General features: G+C 32.3%; 1 protein-coding gene across 1 annotated transcript in view; it reads right to left on the bottom strand.

Moving 5' to 3' along the window:
* LOC135128012 (otoferlin-like) overlaps positions 1 to 16,615 on the bottom strand; it is a 238,177-nt gene that overhangs the window by 97,617 nt on the left and 123,945 nt on the right. Inside the window, exon 7 of the mRNA XM_064054794.1 lies at positions 1,970 to 2,054. Coding sequence (XP_063910864.1) covers positions 1,970 to 2,054 — 85 coding nt within the window. The remainder of the gene's footprint in view (positions 1 to 1,969; positions 2,055 to 16,615) is intronic.

Here is a 16,615-nt window from a genome sequence, read left to right as displayed (position 1 = left end):
CCATCATTGTGTCCGTATTTGTCGGGGTATTTAACTTTGCCATAATAGGACCGATGTTAGAGTTTGTGGACTACTATACTAATAAAAATGTACAGTTTAATAGTTAAAAACTTAAGCTCATAAACATACAAATCTTCGGTCGAAGTTCACCGGTGGGCAAATAGTAAACAGAGGCGGATTTGTATTATTTTACCACACATTTAACTAAGATTTTTGTAAAGGTCGCCTACGATAATAGAACTTGTTTGTGTTGGTAGGTTGCATGTAGTTGACTTTTAACATAATAAATCTGTTGGATCTCATTGAACTTATAACTGTAACCAATTATCTTTCATACAACAATTTACATTTTTAAGAGATTTATGTAGAAATCAAAATTTTCTAATCCTGCATGTATGCTTTACTACATTTATTAGACTGATTTCAATATATAGTTCATTTAGGGCATTTTTGAAATATGTTGAAATAAATTGCAAAATAAGTGCATTATATTAATACGAATCATTTATTAGTCAGTCCCCCTATAAAAGCTCCGTTACAGGTAATTTCAAAGATCTATTCAACTACGTAACGTATTTTATATAACACATACTCTTGGTACGAAATATTAAGTAATATTTCATTACAAAAAGTTAATGGCGTCTCCCTTGGACGCACATCGTTACTAAGCCTGATATGAGCTTCGTCGGATTTAATCATAACTCAAGCTTTTATGAAATTTCCACAACTAAACTGTTAACAGTACGCTGATTTCATTCCCTAAATAAATCTGTTCACGTATTGGACGGATTTTGCATTTTTTCATAATTATAGCAGTCATTTACAAAGTTGTGGGCTTAATTAGAACCGATTTTTAAATAATTAAAATGTTCAAATGTTCAAATTATTTTGCCTTCGCAGATTTTCCCCATACAGTATTTTTAACTACTACTTAAGTAAATTATTTAGAATTTGTCAACAAGATTACGATTTTTTTTTAAATATCTGTATAAATAAAAACGTTATAAAGGGAAATATCACTTAGATGAAACATCCTGTATACATCCGTAGCTCTGACACCAGTAATAATTAAATTAAAATTTAATCCTGTCCCTATAAAATTTAGTAAAAAAAGTTTTAATTCTAAACAGATATTCATGATGTAGATTAGCTTTTGTTACGTTCGCTTGAATTGATTTTTAATAGCTTAACCTTTAATGTAAACTTAAAAATATACGATTATAACAGAAACAGCATTGCTTATGACATGAGTTTGGTACTCTAATATAATTAGAATATTGTACCCGAATCATTCTGTAAAAATAAATTGTCACATAACAATAATTGATTTGTTTTACTATTTGTATGATTAATGATACAATAGAAAGCTATAAATGAGCATTTAATAATGAAACTAATAATTTCAACAAATATAAATCGTGTTATAACACAAACATAATCAAAACAAAATGTACATTTCAATCATTAATTGATTGCTTTCTTGCGTTAAACGATTTAAAATAAACTTTAACTTTCTTATTTACTCAGTTTATAACTTTATTAATTAAGGAAACTGCTTTCGTTAAAAAATTGTGCAACAAAACGGAAGCGTCGTTTTTAATTGCTTTAATCTTCTCAACTGTCTTGGCACTAAAGGGTCACACGACTTATCTAATAAAAATAAAATTGTTTCCTGCTGTAAGCAAACTTTAACTCTATCTAAGCTTGTCCGCTAAACCGATTATGACGCAAAAGAAGAACGCATTTCAGCAAGCATTCGCCTTTCTCGTTAATGTACTCCTCACAAAGAAAGAAATAATTTAATTTCGTTTTTTAGTAAATTCGCACCCGACTCGCAAATGGAACACATAACGTGCGAGATTACGTGAGGCATATCTATTCTATGTAGCCATCTAGTATTTTTTACAAAGGTAACATATTACTAACAGTCTCATTCAGCAGGAATAAAGGACCTAGGGGGACCTCGTACCTGGTTGAGACCACACTGTCGCTACGTCTAATTTAAAGCTTCCCAATAATTTGTTACCCCTGAGAAAGTTCCGAGACTGCAACACCTGCCAGCGAAAGAAAACAGAAAAGTAGCAGAAATGTTAAAAAAGATTACAGGAGCCAGCACGATGCAGAAACCAGTGCAGTGTCGTGGTTGTATTTTAATAATAAACAAGTATCAGTACGTTTCAAGTTTTGTTCTACTTTTCAGCTTTTCATTCTTTGAATTAGGGTGCTACACACAAGTTTGAACGCATAGAAAAGGTGGAAAGTAGAAGAGTTTGTCGTGGATTAGAGAAGCTGTTTGTACCCGGTGCATCATAGACGGTTTTGACGTCTATCTTGAAGGTGCCGACGACCGTTCCGGGTCGCAGCAGTTTCCTAGAATGTAATACCTAAAACATATGACTATGTACAAGTTTTGAGTTATAGAAGGAGGAAAACAGTCACACATATCAGGGAAAGTTCTACAAAACAATCCTGGACAAAGTTGTAAGATCGTGAATGAAAACGTGAACGGCTTTTTAAAATTTTTGAATTCCAAGTTCGGCGTGTGATCTGTACAAAGTTTTAATGGAAAATATAGCAAGTTTTAACAAAACAATGAACGGATATGTCATGAATTCCACTGTAGAGCAATTTATCATTAATTAATTAAATTAAATGCGCATAGTATTTCTGCATGCATACAAACAATGGGATAAATAGTTGCTAGTGAAAGCAAGTTGAGTATAAACAGGGCAAGTAAATACAACATGTTGTGGATAAATATTTGTTACGTTTATAAATAAATTTATCATATACCCTTTGACAAAAAATACCTACCTGTTTTAATTTTGTTTTAACTGAAAGTTTAGTAACACTTGAAACGACCAGGATAATACAGGGTATTTTTGAAATAGATGGAAACTTTTTTTAAGGTAATTGGTCATGATGTAGAGAATTTATGCATCAAATATTGATCTAATAAAAATCCTTTAGTTTTCGAGATAAAATTGATTGAAAATCTGTTAAAATTTGCGTGTGCGCTACTGATTCCAAAAATGTTAAAGGTAAATTTGATCACTATAGTAATTTAAAGTAGGTAAAATTGTTGCTTGTTAACATGACAATACATTCATTAGCCCATTATTTTTTGACGTTTTTGCAATTTTTTGGAAGAACAAAATGAATTTTTCTAATTCTGAAATGACTGACATGGTTCTGATGTATGGACAAGCCTTAAGAAACTCCTTGGAAGCTCGACGTTTATACCAAGAAGCATTTCCCGAACGAAGATTGCCAAATCATAAAACATTTGCTAACGTTGTTCAGCGTCTACGACAAAATGGGAAATTTCAACCTCGTTTTAGTGATCGTGGTCGTGAAAGGACAGAACGGACACTTGATGCCGAAGAAGAAATTTTGAATGTCGTTGAAAACGATCCAGGTATAAGCATTAGACGATTGTCTTACCTAGTGGGAGTTTCACCTTTTGTGGTGTGGAGAACTCTACATGAACAAGGCAACAATCACTGATTAGACGTGCGGAAGCGTGTATACGAAATGGTGGTGGACATTTTGAAAACTTGCTCTAGTTGCATACGTTACGTTTTGTTTCATTTTATGGTTGATTAAATTATGATTTTGAAGGTTTAATTGTCAGTTCATTAATTATTGTCATTGTTTATTTGTTGCTAGCAATAAATTAATAGCAACAGTAGTTACACCTCGGCAGTTTTCAGTTACTAGGTTTCACATTTTTTCGTGAAACCATTATTTATCAGTGGAGGAATGAATGTTTGGATAGGGGTTAAATTTTCCTTTCAAAACTTTACTAAAACAACAAACGTTCATTTGACTTCTTAGGTTCCCTACATTCACCAGATTTTTTGTTTCCATGTATTTCAATAACACCCTGTATAACTGTAATAGTTATATTATTAATTTATTATACAGGGTCGCTAAAAAGTATGAAAGCAGTTGAATATCGCGAGAATGGTTTGTTGAATCTTTTTGAAATTTAGGCTGTCTCTTGGAAGTTCTATTCAAGTTCTATTTTCTGGATTTTTTTTTCAAATTTTCATTTGTTTCTGAGATGCAGGGCTAATTTGATTTTTTTTTTTTAATTCAGGAATGTAACGCATGCATTATTTTATTTTTTCTCAAGATGGTAAAATCAGTTGTCAAAATAAAAATACTGAAAATTTATTCAAAAATTATACTAGTGCCCAATCATTGTAGAAATGATAGAACTGAGGATAAAGATGCCAGCGTAACATATTGATTTAAATGCTGTTTCCAAATATTTATCGAAATTAATAATTTCGAAACGCGGATTTCACCACTGCTTTTAGCTTATTATGCATTATGTAGTAAATATTGGAAAACGTTATCAATTTATTTTGTTGAAAATGAGATACAGCAAAAGCAGCTTCTTCGACGCAAGCTTCTTTTTAGAGTATCTTATTTGCCCGACAAAAAATTGTTACCCAGGTCATTTATAGAGTTGTGAAGGTGAAAACAGTGGTGAAAACTGCATTACGAAATTTCCATCAATAATAGAGATATTGATTTTTAAATATACATGATCAAAAATTTCACCAAAATGCTAAAAAGAAGGCGATGACAAAAATGTTAAAAAAAAAACTCTCTTGCGCTACATAGTGAACGGTATGAACAAGTTATATTTAAAATTTCATACTAATAACGGAGATATTACGTTCTAAAAATATACTGAAAGTACCAAAAGTCACAGATATGAACTCCTCTTAAAATAGTAAAAAAGTGTATGCATGTGTTACAGTTCTGAATTCAGAAAAAAGTCTTCAGTTTAAAAATTGACTATCTGACTAGTGGTGCTAAAATTTCAAGAAGATCCAACTAACCGTTCCCGAGATATTCAACTGCTTTCATACTTTTTAGCAACCCTGTGTTATTGGAAGGTATAATAGGGTGCAGTATTTTGGTTCAAATTTAGAATTGTTGTTAATTGTTTGTGAACGATTTTGCTTTTATTGTCATATCATATTAATAAACTGCGCGTCAAAAGTTAGGGATATTGATGAAAATCATGTGTATTATTATTTATTTATTACTTTTCCAAATATTTGACTAGGTTTAAGTTAAATTAATTAAAATACCCCAAATTTTTGACGCGCAGTTTAATATTTTATTTTCCACATTAATAAAAATCCAAGGTATTTAAGTCTGGGACCGAACAGGCCATACGTAAGTGAGGTTCCACTTCGACCAATCCAGCGATGTGCAATACATCACAGTTTTATTTTACATTATCGGCCCATATTTTCGAAACAAAGAGTCTTCCCAAAAATCAATTAGACAAAAAGATCTTAAAATAATCCAAGGAATAACTCCCGAATTTTTGCTACCTATTTAATAAACATCCTGTATAGTACAGTAAATCTTTACCACTGGAAAAGGTACCTGCATTATGGAAAATGTGTCATTTTAAACCTAACTTGCGATTCTTTCATTTTTTAATCTAGGTAGGCTGGTAATATAAAACGTATTTGAATGCTAGGTGCATACACCGCACATGTGCCAATGTCAAGTTAAATACTGAACAGAGGGTATTCTATGACTGAACATAATATTTAACCTAAAAAAGTGAGCGTATTGAAAATTCGTGTTATCAACAACACCTTCTTTTCCAGAGCAAATTTAGATTAGAAATTCAAAGAATCAAATTTCATCTATTATCAAATATTATTTGATGAATACCATGATATCACGGGACGTCAACCACGGTACACCTAAGTACTAGTGTTTACTAATATGTTTGAAACTCACTGTATGTATTTCTGTCGGTTTGTCAAAGGCATTTGATCGCATAAACATAGGAGACTCCTATTGACTTCCCCGTTTCTCAACTCTTGCATTCCAGTCACGCATGACTAATATCGTGTCCTGGTAATCTTCCGTTTGTTGTGTCAAAAATTTCTCAACATTTATTCCTGTCTTCTATATTTTCATCTTGGTTTGGACTATACATCACTATAACATTTGTTTTTAGTTCAGGTCTTGTATTATAAAATCCAAGACTAGTATTCTTTGTGTTACACAATTCCAGCTTCTGGAATATTTGACTAGTTCTTGTCTTATTACCCTACTTCTTTGTGTGTTCCCGTTTCCGTTTCTCTGTCTGTTTGTCTGTCGTCTGTATCCATTTTTATTAGACACGTAATCTCCGAAACTACCAGACCGATTATTGTCAAATTTTGTATGAATATTAGGAATATCATGTAACATGTAATGGTAAAACGTTAAATAGAATTTAGCCAATCAACAATTTGTTGGAGTTATTTCAATGAGTTCTATTTTACAATTATTTAAATTTCAGTTTTGTCTCTAAATCTTCAAATTATTAAGGGGTACAACATTGTACTACCAATACTGGAAATAAAGATTTGTGGCACAGTGTGTTTTTAGGAGAACGCCGACTTACGATCTCACGTTCGATGCCGAACTTGGCCATTGGCTAGTTTTCATTTGTGCTATGACTATTATTATCTTTGACGTCATCACAATTTTTTTTGTTCGATTGTGGCATACCTAATTAATAATTTTAGTCCTCTATTTTGAGGAGATAAACTCATTCAAATCAAAATAATGTAGGTATACGTGACATATTCGTTCTATGTATGACATAAACACCTGAGTTAAGTTTGTTATTAGTGCTGAGAGGACATTTTATCTCATTGGTTGTGTGCCTTAAGAATGAATTTTGCGCTCTCAGTGCTCAGGCTCTGCGGGGTGTTATTTATGCAGCGGGTTTTTACTTTATAGAGGTTATTACAAAACGAAAATCGCAAGATCAATTTTTATAATTTCTTAAATAAGTTTGATTTGTCGGATTATACTTCAAGGGCTACGGAAATTCTGTCGAAATAGCGTTCGACCAATTTTTTATTTCTGAAATAGCCATTTACTTTTTCGAATTCTTCAATGAGCCCTTGTTCATTGTTCCTTAAGCTGACTATATTTCATGATGCTAAATTCAAGTTAGTACTTTTATCTTGTTGGATTATTCGTATTTTGTTTTCGTTTTCCGTTTCCATACTCTGTTTCCATTTCCTTTTACTTTGTTGTGTATTGAAAGACCTGCAAAGACTTGTTTAGTTTTTGTCTTGTGAAGATAATTCTTTTCCTGATTCTCTATTGCTCACTAACGGTTGGAAGCCAACTTTAAATTAATTTCCTTTAGTATTTTCTTCTTTTGCTTTGATCTTTATTTGGAGATGTATAAATCCTTGTTATTGAGTCATATCGTCATTTACATACCTACATTTGTTGCTCTTTATTTCTCGTATTTCATTTTCTATAAATCGTCACTACATCATGGTCATTAAATAAGTTAAAAGATAATTTAGTACCTGCCACGATAAGACTAATTTTGGCAAATGAGATACCTTCTAAGAAAAGAGAGGGTGGGTGGGCGGGGCTAGTAGCTGCTAAGATAAGACTGATTTTGGCAAATAAGATACTTTCTAAGAAAAGAGAGGGTGGGTGGGCGGGGCTAGTAGCTGCTAAGATAAGACTGATTTTGGCAAATGAGATACCTTCTAGGAAAAGAGAGGGAGGGTGGGCGGGGTTATTGCCTATCCGCTAAGGTAAAGCTAATTTTGGCAATGGCATGCCTTCTAAGAAAAAGAAAGGGTGGGTGGAGGGGCTATTAGCTGCTAAGGTAAAACTGACTTTGGCAAATGACATCTTGGAATACCAAAATTCTTTATAATTGTTTCAGAAACCAACAAGATTCTTTTATAAAGTCGTTCTAAAACAAAGTACCAGAAACTTTCAATTTTCTTTTAAATTCTTTTAAAAAAATAATAATTTCAAGATTCTTTCAATAAAAAAAATCACCACAGACCTCCAAGGTTCTTTTAACCTTATTGAAAACCAAATCACTATCCTTAAAGATTATTTTAAATTCCTAAAAAAGACACTATAGACCAAGATTCAGAGACCTTCAACGTCATTTTAAAGTCCTTCTAAAACAAAAAAACACCAAGTGATCACAAGGTTCTTCTGTATTCTTTCAAAAACTAGACACTGAAAACCTCAATATTCATTCAAAACAAAACTCCAGAAACCCTAAAGATGCTAAATTTTTTAAAAAAGACACTATGTGACTCCTAAGTCTTTTTTAAACCCTTTCAAAAAATAGAATCTAGGAACCCCAAAATTCTTTCGATTTTTCTCAAAATAAAAATTTCTCGAGAGATCCTTAAGATTATTTAAAATAATTCATTACAGGCCTGCAAGGATCTTTTAATCAACCAAATCACTAGAATCCAAAAAATTATTAAATTCTTGAAAAAGACACTGCAGACCAAAGCTCTTTCAAATTTTTTCAAGAAGAGCCCCAACGTTCTAAAGTGTTTCTAAAAAGTGATAAGAAGTCCAAATGTTCTACAGGGTGTTATTGAAAGGTACGTACAACAAAATTGACAGTTCTTCGCGAAGTCTGAGAAGTCTGAAAAACTTATTTTGTGTTATCAAAATTATAAGGGGAAAATTAACCCTCATCCAACTTTTTTAGACGGTACTGAAAGATAGATAGGTAAAATTAATTTATTTTAGTAAATCTTAGCAACTGTAACAATAAAACTTTTGCCAAGACTAAATGTTACTATGGAAACGAGAGATGATCTTTTTATCAGAGGCGTACAACGAATTTGGAGATAAATTTTAATAATTTTTATCTCTAAAAGGAGGACACTTTTATCTGAATTTTTTTTAACTTTTAGCACCCATAGTTCGAGACCAATTGCCGATTTTATTTTGTACCTACCTTTCAATAACACGCTGTATAAAATTCTTCATATAAATAAGTTACCCAAGAATCTCAAACTCCAGGAACCCTCAATTTTCCAGAACTCTTTTAATCTTATTAAAAATCAAATCACCAGGTCGGACATTTTCAAAACCTCGGGAGTGCCTTTTGTTAATGTGCGATTTCTTGATTTCCTCTTAATGCTACCAGTTTTACGAAACAATTTTATCATATAACTAAGCGTCCTTAAAAAAATAACTTCAAGAACCGCAGCACCGGGATTTTTTTTTTTTGAAAAGTTGAGAGGATTGCGAAGGCCTGTGGTGTTTTTCTTTTTCAGAGAAACTGAAAGAACTTCCACCTAGTGATTTTTTTGCAGAAGCTGAAAGAATCTCGGGGGCTCCTAGTGTTACTTTTTTTGAAAGGTGAAAAAAATCTCCTTTTCCTTGACCAATAAACTCCAAGGAATCGAATGGTATAAAACTTTTACTTTTTTCACATCCTAGATTCTATAAGTTTCCAGTCTCGCTTGTCAGAAGAACATAATAAATAATATTTTTTGCACTCATGACCTTTTTTGATGGCTTTCGCGCATTCACCAGGGTGCGGGAGTTCGAATTTCCCGCACACGTGCATTTTAACTTTCCGTTGCCATGGTAACCTTAAAACACTCGGGTAGTGTCAACATTGTGACGTGTTGACGGCGCTGTCAATGCCGTTGTTTATAAATAACTCACAGTTAATCTCTTCAGTTTAAAGGTTTATTCGTTGCAAAAAATATTGTACACAACACGTTCGTGAGCCTGCTTCCCGCATTCACGCAAATGCGTCACTCCCTTCGGTCGTGCCGCAAACAAGCATTCATGCGGAAGCAGGCTATCCCGAACTAGTTGTGTAAATTACTATTATTTATTGGTGACTTGAAACTATTTAAAAATATTTCATCTAAGGTTTTCAAGATGTTCTTAATGCTTTGGTGGAATATAGTGTATTATTTTCACGACTTTTTCAGACCTACGTAGGTCATGGTTTTTGAAAATATTAAAAAATATATTGAATTTATCATTTTGTATTCAAGCGAAAATTATACAAATATTTTAGCTCATTTTGGCCTACTGCTATTAGAAAAACGCATATTTATGTTTGCAAGTGTTTTTATTTTGAAAGTGTTGATTTATTAATAATTGTCCAACAGTACTGGAATTGTTTTTATTACATACACCAACTCTTTGTGAAAGTTCTTCACACATACTAGAATTCCTTTTCGTGGAACATATGGTATGAACTCAACACATGGTAGATAATATTTATACACATTTATTTATATTATATAACACCTACACTTACAATAACTCTGTAGCAAGTACTTTGAGGTTTAAAACAAAATATTTTTACCTTATTCGTGCATACTGTAGCAATAGCAGTAAGAATGACAACGATGTGATTACAAAAGTTCTATGTTCAAAATCCTTTAATAACAACCGCCAGACAACCACAATGCGTGTGTCACTATCCTAAGGATAAGTAAAATTTATTGCGGTATCGTAAACAAAATACATGAGCTATCTATCTAAATCAATATTAATGTCACATATCTACGTATTTGTGCCCAATTCGGTATAATTATGTATTTATCCTTCCATTTCAGGCATGACATATTATCGTTACATTTCTCCTCACTCATACAACCTGAATTCATTTTTTGTCTCACGCACTTACATTAAGCATTTTTCCGTAAAAATCTGATGTCAATCTTATTTTTGTACGTCACATTATTTCCAGATGCTACAGTATTTTGCTTGATCATTTTTTTGTGAGAAGGGAACCCTTAAGTATCAAGCCGCACGCGGAGGCCCATTGTATGCTACCCCTAATGTGTCTTGTAAGGGTTCCATGTCTTTAATGAAGCTCCGTATGGAAGTCCATTTGTTCCTTTTTGATGGTAGCGAGTAGACAGGGCACGAAATATGTTTAGGAGATTCATATTCCTCCAAACACGTTCATTCTGCATGGGTTATCAGAAATTAGATTGATAGTAAGTGGATTCACACCAAAGGACGTATTATTAAAGGAAAATTGGCGAAAAGGCTAACCACCATTACAAATTTATAAATCTCCCTTACTATTCTACACGGGTCCTACAAGCCGCTAACAACATTCTAAATTCATAAATCCCTAACCCGCAGAGCAGAAATAATCTGCAACAATCAACAAACAAAATTTATAAATCCCTAACCAAATAAATTTAAAAATGTATAAGCTAATCTTATAAACTTAAAAATCCCTAAGCTGACACCAAACGACATACGAACAATCTAAGTTCATAAATCCCTAGCCCGCAAAGAGTAAACAGCAAGGGTGGGCAACACTGACGCTGATGTCACGACCCTTAGTTGTGACGTCTCCGACGTCATCATCCAGTGGAATTTATATCCCGCACTAGAGTTTTTTGTAGAATAAAATATGGTATCCACCTATACATGAGGGAATAAAGGGTAGCTTCATCCCAGGTGTATCTCATCGCTGTATATTCTTGTAGCACATAAAATAAATTTTTTATTTAGAGTTAATTTTAAAATGTAACCTTCTCTGTCACCCATTTATATTTTTTGTAGTGTGAGAAGTAGCCACTTTAACTTTAGTAATATAATTAACCCTGCTGCGCACCATTTTATTTTTAATTATTTTATTACGTGATAATTGTTTCTTACTGGACAAATCATTTTATTTCAGTCAGAATATGATGAATCGTGGAAACTCGAAGCTGTGGGCAGTGTTGGTGTAAATCACTGCAATTTATGTTTTTGCAAAATTTTAATAAACGTATTTTTTCATTATTTTGTGAATGAATCAATTATCCGTAAAAGGGTTACAATCAAACATTCAAACGATTTGTAGCTGACGTTATTTTTGTCCTTTTTCGTGTTACCATGCAATCACATTAGTGTGTTGTTTAGTGAGCTGGTTCAGAAAGCAATACATCGTAGCAACCACTTTTAAGACAATTTTGTCTTTGTGAATTAGCAGTTGTAGTGAACATTACGACACCAACACATTCCACATTGATCGGAGGTTGATGAAAATGGATTTGTGTTAAAGAAGGTCTTCAAAATTTATTACTTTGCAAAGGAATCCACCAAACAAGAAAGTGTCTGGAACTCCATTAGACACAATAACACTTGACATATATTTCTGGATACTGACATTCAACACACATTTTTTTTACTTTTTTGTTAAAAACAATTTACATAGTGAAATAATTAATTCTTATACTTAGAAAATTACTAGGAGAAATTATAAATATAACAAAATATTGCTATTTAAAGAGAATCTCACCTTTCATAAACAACCTAATTTTTCATTATGGTAATTCCATCTTTGTTTCTAGATGTGCGCTTTTAGTTACTGATGTCTTGTTAAATTGTACCAACATTATTTATTTCAGTATTTTGTTGCTTTCATTAGTCTGTAATGTTATCTTCTTATTTTATTAAGCAAAAAACGAAATTCTTTTTTAAATTTAGGCAGTAGGTATTTATTCTGCTTTATTTTAAAGACTCTGCTTTAAACATTTCTTGAAAAATATATTTATACGTAGAAAGACGACAACGATCAAATAATGTCGCAAGAATTTCAACATACAAGCTATAATAAAACCTATACCAGAAAAAAAACGGCTAAAATCAATTTAACTTTTTGTATGTTGCGACGTGGAAAATGTGACAATGTAATGGGTGGGAATTATTTTGTCAATAAAACAGACATTCTGCACGCTATGCCAGGTGACATTCAGTTCAGATCAAAATTAAATGCACCCTAAAATAAAATATTCCGTGGTAGAATATCAGTTTTTATGGACTGTACACGTCGTTTCTCGTAAATTCGACAATTGTGTATTCGCAATGGGCCTGTAACTTCCGAGATTTTTTTTCAAACCGAAATTTAATGTGTGAGGTAAATTCTTTGTAACGACATTCAGTCAATCTGCTGCTTCATGTAACTACAAAAAGAATGAAATTTTACTGTTATTAATAAAGAGTTCGCAAAAATAAAGACATGTTTTTACTCCTGTATGTACTTGCTACAGACTCATGGAGACAATGCACATTCCCTGGATTGAAGAGACTCCTTAAAAATTTAAATTAGAAATTATCAAATTTGTTAAAAATACGTACACATAATTAGTAAATTTGATATATGTATTACGCAATTTGACATACGTTTCAATGTTATAAATATTGATAAAAGATAACAATAAAATATTTGTTAAATTAATGCAGAAACGAATTTTACAAAAATTCTAGATATATAAATAACTTTAAATATCGTTAAAAAAAAATCACTTACTGGAGAATGATCGTTTACAAACAGTATAAATTCAATAGTTTTCGTATTACGTGTACACGTAATGACAACTTATTATTACTCTATAACTTCTACCATAAGCATAATTTTTATAGTAAAACAGAACTCCCTCAAAAGTGTCCATATATAAGGCTTTTCAAGGTATCTTACCTCACAGTGACAAGTTAATTACGAGATAAGAATTTAACTTATTTCACTATTTTTGTATTGTAATCGAGTCCATCGACCGACTCTCTATTTTTACGATTTCTCGACCTTTCATGACTCCTAGAGTACGAAGAAATAGGTACCCGTTTTTGTCTGTCTATCTGCCTGTCTGTCCGTCTACCTGTCATCCCGGATTTTATTAGACGGATAATCTCCGGACTCTTGGCAAATTTTGTATGTATATCATGTAGATGGTAAAAAACTAACCAAAAGTTCACTACTCACGAGCGCGGGCATAACAGACTTCGGTCTCTGCCCGACCGCAGAATTTAATAATAATAATAATAATAATAATAAAATTTGTCTAATCATCCCAACCAATAATGTGATGACGTCACTTCAAAATTGTACATAGTAAACGGGTTCTAAATTGTATAAAATAAGATAGTCCTACACATGTAGTCTATAACTGTTGAGTTTTTACTCGAAACGTCCAGGTTTTTAGGAAAAAAAAAAATCAAAATTACAACACAATTTAATTTTAAATCTGCAAAACAGTATGCCTTGAAATCTTGCAGATGTTTTAAAGCTAAGAAAGGCATGATAAATTTTTAATCAAAAATATTTGCTTATCCCCTCGAAAAAATTGATGACGTCAGCTCAAAATTTTGCTGAATATATCCTATCTTAACTGTGCAAAGTATGAGGAGTCTATACTGTGATTTATCACTGCATTAATATTTTTTAGATTTGCTTATACATAGTTCCTCAAAAAAAAATTAATGACTTTCAATTTATTTGATTGATTAAATGAAGAATTGCAAAACAGAATATTTAATATTTTTAGGATTACACTGCACTAATCCAAGTTGATGTACTTGTCCTTGCAAAAATTTTGATGACGTCATTCAACTCGAAAATGCTTGATATGTTTCATTATACTTTAGGTGCGAGGGAAGTTCTGTCGAAACAACTTTCAACCAATGTTTTTCTTAATATACGTAAAGTCATCTTTTCGCAACAAGAAACTTAAAACGTCTTGAAAATGGTAAATTTTTCCAAAGAAATATGGATTTTTTAATTAAGTTCCCTCCTTAGAAGTGACAATAAATGAAAAATTCATCACAATTGAGAAAGGGGCGGGTGGGCGGGGCTTAATCATTGGCTTCCCTTTCTTAGTGTATAGAGTTTACTTTCAACAAAATCATACATAAAACATAATTCTCATATCGAATTCACCTTTTGATATTTAAATATTTTGTTATTGAAATGGATAATGATTTTTTTATTCGTCGTGAGACCGAGGGGTGGAGCTTAACCGCAGAGTCCATATTTCTGTACAAGAAATTACGGAATTTGAAGTATTATCCTATTGTTTTGAGAAAAATTAGGGAACGAAGAAGAGAAAACATTTTACAAAAATAAAACTAACTTCACAAAATTTTACTAGAATAGCAGCGCCAATAAACAGATTAAGCATGAAATGTGCAATTTAGTTGGAACGTGGAATGTCAAAACTCTTTTGAAAAATTGAAAAATGCTTTAGTAAAATCAGAAAATCACCAATTTTACAGTATCCAAATTTTGCAGAAAATAACACTTTTATTTTAAAAACTGACGCTTCTTCCATTGTATTAGGAGCCGTATTCATTTCTTTAAGTCGGATTTAATATCATTTCAGTAAGAAGTACATCATTTATATTTATTTTTCATGAGACTAAAATGCAAAAAGAAATCGCTTAGATTGCAAGCGCAGCGAGCATGTGTAGGTGTTGTTAAAAATAATTCACTGTTGTCCCTGAGAAGTTAAATTGTAACAAAAAAATTATCTCGAAAACAATTGTGATTACTAATGATGAGAAGACCTTAATGTGCTCACTGCGCTTGTATTCTAAGGGTGAGTTTCCGAAAATTACAAAATTATTAGTATAAATAATCCCATTTTCGCTAAAACACTGTTTTGAATATTTCTGAAACTAAAGAAAGAGCTTTTATTAATAAAGATGGTCCATTTTTTTGGGAGGCGGTAAACGGATAAATTTTGATTAACGATTTACCATGCTTATGCAAAATTTTAGAGCATTCGGTTTTGCAATTTCAAAATTAAATTTTAAAATTTTGGCATACTTTTTTGATTTTTTTTTGGAAAATTTGGATGTTTCGGTCAAAAAATCAACACAGATTCATAAACTACACGTAGGAGTATGCTATTTTGTAAAATTCAAAGCACATTTACTGCTGTGTACCCTTTTGAAGTGATGTCATCACATTATTAGTAGGATGATTAGATAGGCATAGACGGCGAACAGACCGACAGACAGTCAAACAGACACACGGAAACATGAGACTTATTTTTTGGTACTCTAAGGGTTATAACAAGTCGAGAATACATGAGGGTGTAGTCATTCGTCCGATGGAAGATAGAAATCATTCTAATCTTTTAACACTTTGAGAGGAGAACTTTTGTAAATTTTACGTTACTATACTGAGGGCTACAAAATTGTGTAAAGATAAAACTCAACTCGAAAATGCTGGATATACTTCACTGTACTTGAGGAGCGAGGGAAGTTCTGTCGAAATAACATTCGACCAGTTTTGTTACTATCTGAGTGTAAGCGAAGGAAATTTTGTTATAGGGTCCATCGGACGATTGGCTACTTTCATATCTTCTCGACGTTTTATGACCCCTAGAGTATCCCGTTTCCGTCTATTTGTTGTCGTCAGTGTCGATTTTTATTAGACAAATACGTATATTATCCGAAACTATTGGATCGATTGTCGTCAAATTTTATATGATTTTGAACAATTTGATGATGTCCGCCCATTATATATTATATAAAATAATATACTCCTGTACTTGTGGTTTACGACTCTACTTTGATTTTGTTTATTTTTGTTATATTTTTTTATTGTTTAGTTTCTCTTCTTCTTTAGCACATAATACGATCTCCCATTACCACAGCGGTAGTAAATTTGTCAACACGCCAGGACGAATGCAAATGAATAAATTATTAAACTGGAAATCCCTATAGATAGAAAAGTGCACTCTAAATATGAAACGATGACTGGCGCCTCTGAGGGTGCACCCATCCCTAAAATTTAAAAGTTAACTTGATTTGATGCATATTTTACTCCTGCCTAGATTTACAATTGTGTTGAACTTTTTTATACGGATTCTAATATTGTGTAGATAGTAAAACACTAACTAAAATTTGTCTGATCATCCCCACCGACAATTTCATGACGCTACCTCAAAATTTTGCATGATAAATGCTACTTAATCAATAATATAAGGGAGGAGCGGCGAGTTTAGTAGGTTAAAGCGTCGTGTTAATA

This window comes from Zophobas morio, unplaced genomic scaffold, assembly GCF_036711695.1.
Source record: "Zophobas morio isolate AGI-343-1 ecotype UQ-CSIRO unplaced genomic scaffold, CSIRO_AGI_Zmor_V1 ptg000012l, whole genome shotgun sequence".
Lineage (NCBI taxonomy): Eukaryota > Metazoa > Arthropoda > Insecta > Coleoptera > Tenebrionidae > Zophobas > Zophobas morio.
Note: the sequence above shows the minus strand (reverse complement) of the source record. Positions and strands in the feature narration are given on the sequence as shown.